We start from the raw sequence: 5,840 nt of genomic DNA, 5'->3' as shown, positions 1-5,840 counted from the left end.
TGTACTCTATAGCATTTTGCAGGTCGCTGTGTGCCACTGTAGGAGTGTTTGTAGGGGGTGAGGGTCAGGGCCTCACTTCTTTTCCACTGAGCTTCATGTGAAGGACCGCACCAACAGATCTTAGGTCTCAGCTGTGCTGCCCAGCGTAATCTCTGAGGGAGGGAAGGCCTCATCCTCCATCTTTTGCTAATGTTTTTAATCTAATCCTGGTTGGCAGCAGGTCTTAATGCTGCGGTCAGGTGTTGTTTTCTGCCAATTATTTGGAAGAAGTTGTGACGGGACGCTGTGAGCAGCTGTCTGTAGGAAACAGGAAGTCGTGCTCTGCGTTTAAAACTACTTCCTGCTCATGCGTCCAGCATCTTGGCTGGACGTTAAATGCTGATGGGGAGGAATGACTCGATTTCAAATCTGAACCTTTCTGGAGAAACTTCAGCTGATTTTTGGTTCTGTTGGTCCGAGTGAGGAGTTATTTGTGAAAAAACTCTCTTGTGACACACCTGTCAGTCCAGGTAAGAACCCGCCCACAACACGTTACTGAGTTTGGATGCTTTTATTGATGATTAGAAAAAGAATTGATCAAATCAATCAAACTGAATTATGGGTAATAGGGGAGGGTGATGTCATCGGTCTAGTTGTAGCCGACTTTCGACTGGCCGGATGGTGATCCCACAGGGAGGTCAAGTGTCACTGACAGCTGGACAGGCTCCGCCTCCAACACACCTGGAGACAGAAAAATAAACCTTTATTACACGTTACAGAATATTCATTTGATTCACAGGTGACAGGTCTCTCATGTTAAAGGAAACATTTTTATGGTTTCGTGTTTAGACGCTCACGGGTACTTCCTGATTCTGGACCCTCCTCGGCTCTTATTGGTTAAAGCCAGAGTAATCAGATTACAGTAGTTACCTGTCTTCCGGGTCAGTCTGGTTGCCAGTTGGCTCCAGAAGGAGCAGGCGTTCTGACTCAGACCCTGCTGATGATGGAGGCCGGGGTTTAGCTCCAGGTAGGTGGGCGGAGCTTCAGAGGAGAGGACCGGCTGCCAGCGGGGCAGAACTGACTCGGGCCACGTGCGAGATGGGTTTGGGTTCCTGAGGTTGAAACAGGAAAGGTGAGTTTTTCCCGTATGAGACGTTCAGCTGCAGGACTTGCTACAGAACTGTCGGTTTGTCTGACCCGGTCCGGACAAAGCTCGAGACGTAGGTCATGGAGGCCAAAGAGACACGGCGGTCAGGGGAGGTGAAGCGCTGGAAGCTCGCTGGATGAAGAGGAGTCCCAAACATGAACTGAAGGTCCAGAGGAACCGAGTGATCGGCTCTGCAGACGAGAAAAGCTCAGTTAAAGTTCTGATCTTCAGCTGTGAGCTTCACATGAAGTTTAATAATCCAACAATAATTAATAACCAGGACTGAGGTCAAAGGTCCTCTCATCATGTTCAGATACTAAAACCAGCTGAGAAACTCTGAACGGACTTCAGGAAGACCGGATCAGAAGTTAGATCCCTCCTGTGGTTCTGGTCCTACCTGTTGAAGGCGCTGGTCGGTGGTTGGTGGTACAGAAAGACGCTGGCGCTGCTGTTGGCCCAGTGGGCGGCCATCTTCAGAGTGGGGCAGTAGATGAAGAGATCTCTGCAAAGTTCACCTCCAGTTTATTTTCTCAGGTCTTTGATGTTGGAGCGTCACATTTAATTTATGAGCGCATCAAAACAAAAAGTTCCCACTTTTAGGAAATTAATAGTTTTTAGTCTTTGCTCGATTCAGCTCACATGTAATTTTAGTTTTTAAATAATTACCTGAAAAAATACTCTTTACTTGCAGATCGTTATAGAAAACTGAGTTTTGGTGGTTCTGATCCGGTTGGGACCGTGTTCTGGTCATCTCTCACCTGGTAGCGTTGTTGAGCGCTCTGGAGAACAGGTTGTACCCGGCCGCCGTCGGACTGTGGTCCAGAGAGTAGAACCAGTTCGCCGCTTCCTTCAGCAGCTCGTTTCCTGTGGCTCCGCCCAGCGAGCGGCTCAGCGCTTCGTAAAACGCCGTCTTACTGTCGACCCGACCCTGCAGAACCTCAAAGTCCTGAACAGACAGACAGACATGGGACTGTGGTTCCGTTAACCCTCAGAAGGTTCTACCTCAGTTGTGACCTCTGACCTTAATCCTGCTGGCGCGGGTGATCAGGCCGTCGTGCACCGACGTCCCCAGCAGCAGGTCCACTCCAGGGAAGGAGGACATCTGAGAGATGGGCTGACGGACCGGAGACCAGGACTGGAACGGGCCGCTGATCGCTAGCAGCTGCAACACAAACACAGACGGGTCAGAGCTGTAGAACCTGGACCTCCATCATAACAAACAGTCCTGAATCCAGAACTTACTTTGGTCTGAGCAGCGTTCAGCTTCTGAACAGGCGTGGATCTGAGGCAGGCCACCATCTCGCTGTCATCGATGAGGTCAGAGGTCACGCAGCCAAGTTCTCGGGCCAGATCCATCGTCTTACGTCTGGCGGACGAGTCGGTCTGGACCAAAGATGGAGAGAAAACAGAACCGCCCTGCAGGAACAGAGAACCGGGTCAGGTGTGAAAAAGAACCTTTTTAAATCAGCGTGAAGCTGAACGGACTCCTGACCATCAGGATCATCCTCTGGAACAGAGAGGAGGAGGAGGAGGAGAGGAGGTGAAGGCTGCTGATGTCAGCACCGCTACGCTCCGCCCCCACTGTCACCGTCTTGTTGTCTCCGCCCAACAGGGAGATGTGGGCGTTAACCCAGTGGAGCACCGCCTCCTGGTCTGACAGGCCGTAGTTACCACGGAGACCACCTGGAGGCGGAGACAGTGGTCAGACACCTGTTTGTTTACCTGCCGTGTGTTCTTATTTATTTACCTGTCCTCAGGAATCCCAGCGCTGCGGTCCGATAGCTGGCCGTTACCACGACGATGTTCCCCAGAGCGGCGAGGGCGGAGCCATCCAACAGTCCCGGGCTCTGATTGGCCACAGGGTTGAAGAAATAAACGAGGACGGGGACAGGCGCTCTCTGATGGACGTGTTTAAAAATACAGATAATTATTGTAATAATTTCAAATTCAACTTAACTTTAACAAATAAAGATTAAATTTATTCCTCTTTCGACCAACACACAAGTTTTTATCTGGATTTCAATTTACAGTCAGTCATTAATATTATTTAAACTCAAATATGAAGCAAACATTCTGGAGGAATCAATAAATGTAAAATGTAATAATAAAAAGTTTATAATAAGAAGAGTGATCGGTAACTACTGAACAAATATCTAACAAACTTAAGTCAGGTCGTCTGGATGGATTAAACACAAAACTTCATGAAACATTTCGTCTTTTATCCAAAGGACTTCTTCAGTCTGAGGAGCTGCAACAAACTCAGTCTTCAGTGTTTAATGTTTTATTGTTCGTTCAGATTTCAGTTTTCTTGTAATCATTCAAATATTTTTGATTAAAGTGCCGGGACTCACCAGGGCAGCGGGAGCGAAGATGTTCAGGTAGAGACAGTCCTCACTGGACGCTGAAGTGTCCATGTCTCCGGGCTGAATGCAGCTGGGACTGAAACAGACGGGTCGGCGGGTCAGACGGGTCGGCGGGTCAGACGGGTCAGACGGGTCGGCGGGTTTAATCCAACATGTGAAAAACGTACCGAGGTTTGGTGGCCTCCCAGGTTCCTGTCCAATCAGGCGGCTGCGCTGCCTCAAAGCGGAGCGATCCGATCGGTGGACGGGCGTACGGGACTCCAAGGAACTGAACCACCTTCTTCCTGTCTGATCCCACGGCGGTTTCTACGGTAAAGCCCTGCAGAGTCCCTCGACCCGGGATGGAAATGGACGTAGCCGACGACAACCGCTCTGCAGAAACACAAACCTGAGTGACATTCCATCCACTTGCAGTTCTCTTCTCTGATTGGCTCCTCAGCTTACCTGTCCGCAGGTATACTTGAGAGGCGGGCTCTCTGAGGACCAGTCGACAGGAGGAGGTGGGGCTGGAGGAGCTGGGGGCGGAGCTTAACCCACAGACCGTGGTATCAGGGTAGAGAACGCAGCGAGTGGCAGACACTGTCTCACTGAGCGACACGGCGATGCAAGACTCCGCCTCCTGGCAGGCTGACAGGAAACAAGCAACGGGGTTCATTAACGAGTTTTCACTTTGGGATTTTATTTTGAAAGATGTAGTTACCATTTAGACACCAGGCTCTGGTTCTGCTCTGGTCGGTGGCGATGTCACGGCTCACGTGGATGACATCGTAGGTCGTGAGGGTCGGGTCAACCAGAACCGCAGAGTCCGAGAGGAGACGCCACTCGTCCATCAACACTGAGACGCAACATTTGATTGGCTTAGATTCTGTTCAGATGAAGAAAGAAGTTCTGACCCAGTCCAGATCATTTCCTGTCATGTTTTAAAGACGTTCTGAGACTTTTGGACCAGTTTTTGGAATGGAGCCACTCAGCGAGGTCCAGATCCAGACCATAATGTTGTTAGTTCAGACCTGTACCACTGCGGGCCAGAACCAGGACTTACCGTAACTGTTAGAAGATTTGTGCAACAATTTAAAAAAACTGTTTTATTCTACTGAACTTTAACAAGTGATCTGGGTCCAGATAGGACTTCATGTGGGTCTGGATCTGGACCATGGTCCACCAATTGAGCCCCCACCAAGGTTTGGCTGCTTGAAAACAAACTTGTAAAGAATTCTGGACCGGATCAGAACTTAAGAACAGAACCATAAACATGGCAGCTGCAGAGTTTCAGACTCACCGTTGATCTTAACATCAGGCAGGCTGAGTGGAGGACAGAGACCAGGAGACGCTGTCCACTGGTCCACTGAAGACACAAACACGTCTCGTTATGCACCACGTCTCCTCTGTGTGTGTGTGTGTGTGTGTGTGTGTTGCGTCAGGGTCAGGACCTGGTTTCTGGTACCAGCCGAACGGCTCTGGTTTCGTGTCCACCTCAGAGGTTCTGCAGTCCTGAGTCCTCCAGGTGGTCATGTCGTCTTCGCTGCAGGTCTGAACCCCGAAACTGGTCAGAGGCAGACACACCAGCTCTGAACACACACACACACCAACACACACTGGATCATCAAAGATGGCTGCCCTCAGACAGCTGTCGTTTGTTTCGTGTTTATTGATCAAAGAACGAGCCTGAAGGACGGACTTTTATTTCCCACAATGCATTGGTTCTGGTAGTCTCTCTGAACTAAAGACTAATTTTCTTTAAACTGATAAATATTCAATCAACCTTTATTTCTACAGGTGAATCCCACTGAGCCTCGAGGACTCATTTACAACAGAGACCTGATTTAACAAAGAATGATGAAAACAATAAACAGTTATAAAAAGTCTTACAATTTTTTTTTTTTTTTTTTTTTTTTTTACAAATAAGATGTAAAAAAAGCAACAAAAAAACAGCTAGATTCTAAGGTGAATGTATAAAACTAAAAACAGGAACATGTCTGCATCGGTCCCTGCCAGGAGTCCAACAGATCCTTAAAGACACTTAGAGAGGTCAAAGGTCGAGAGCTTCAGATCTTTTTACAAGATGTTCCAGGAAACAGGAGTGGAGGAGAAGGTCCTGTTGCCAATATCAGGATCAATCATTCACACTATTGATCCTGTCCAGGAGTCTTCTGTATTTCAGCATCTAACTCGTCCAAAGTTTTTCAGATGTTCAGACTCCTGCTGTTTGGAGCTGATCTTTTAATCTTTTTGAAACATTTAGTTTCTCGTTAAAATGAATCAACTGTGAAATTCTTCAACATACTGCTTTTTGAACTCTAAACTTCTTCAGCTGTTTGTCTTTCAGCTACTCTTCAGCTGTTTTTGTCTTT

The 5,840-nt window shown here is 48.2% G+C and overlaps 1 protein-coding gene across 1 annotated transcript in view; it reads right to left on the bottom strand.

Annotated features, from left to right (window-relative positions):
* Positions 1-547: 547 nt before the first annotated feature.
* Positions 548-5,840, bottom strand: part of tg (thyroglobulin) — a 21,034-nt gene continuing 15,741 nt past the window's right edge. Inside the window, exons 32-46 of the mRNA XM_037676064.1 lie at positions 4,920-5,057; positions 4,769-4,834; positions 4,190-4,324; positions 3,934-4,116; positions 3,657-3,861; positions 3,478-3,565; positions 2,874-3,024; positions 2,619-2,809; positions 2,369-2,542; positions 2,148-2,288; positions 1,885-2,072; positions 1,524-1,628; positions 1,177-1,317; positions 910-1,091; positions 548-720 (exon numbers count right to left, since the gene is read on the bottom strand). Coding sequence (XP_037531992.1) covers positions 629-720; positions 910-1,091; positions 1,177-1,317; positions 1,524-1,628; positions 1,885-2,072; positions 2,148-2,288; positions 2,369-2,542; positions 2,619-2,809; positions 2,874-3,024; positions 3,478-3,565; positions 3,657-3,861; positions 3,934-4,116; positions 4,190-4,324; positions 4,769-4,834; positions 4,920-5,057 — 2,180 coding nt within the window. The 3' untranslated portion in view covers positions 548-628. The remainder of the gene's footprint in view (positions 721-909; positions 1,092-1,176; positions 1,318-1,523; positions 1,629-1,884; positions 2,073-2,147; positions 2,289-2,368; positions 2,543-2,618; positions 2,810-2,873; positions 3,025-3,477; positions 3,566-3,656; positions 3,862-3,933; positions 4,117-4,189; positions 4,325-4,768; positions 4,835-4,919; positions 5,058-5,840) is intronic.

Source organism: Nematolebias whitei, chromosome 5 (assembly GCF_014905685.2).
Source record: "Nematolebias whitei isolate Nwh7 chromosome 5, NemWhi1, whole genome shotgun sequence".
Classification (NCBI taxonomy): domain Eukaryota; kingdom Metazoa; phylum Chordata; class Actinopteri; order Cyprinodontiformes; family Rivulidae; genus Nematolebias; species Nematolebias whitei.
The sequence above is the reverse complement of the archived record's forward strand: the minus strand, read 5'-3'. Positions and strand labels throughout refer to the sequence as shown.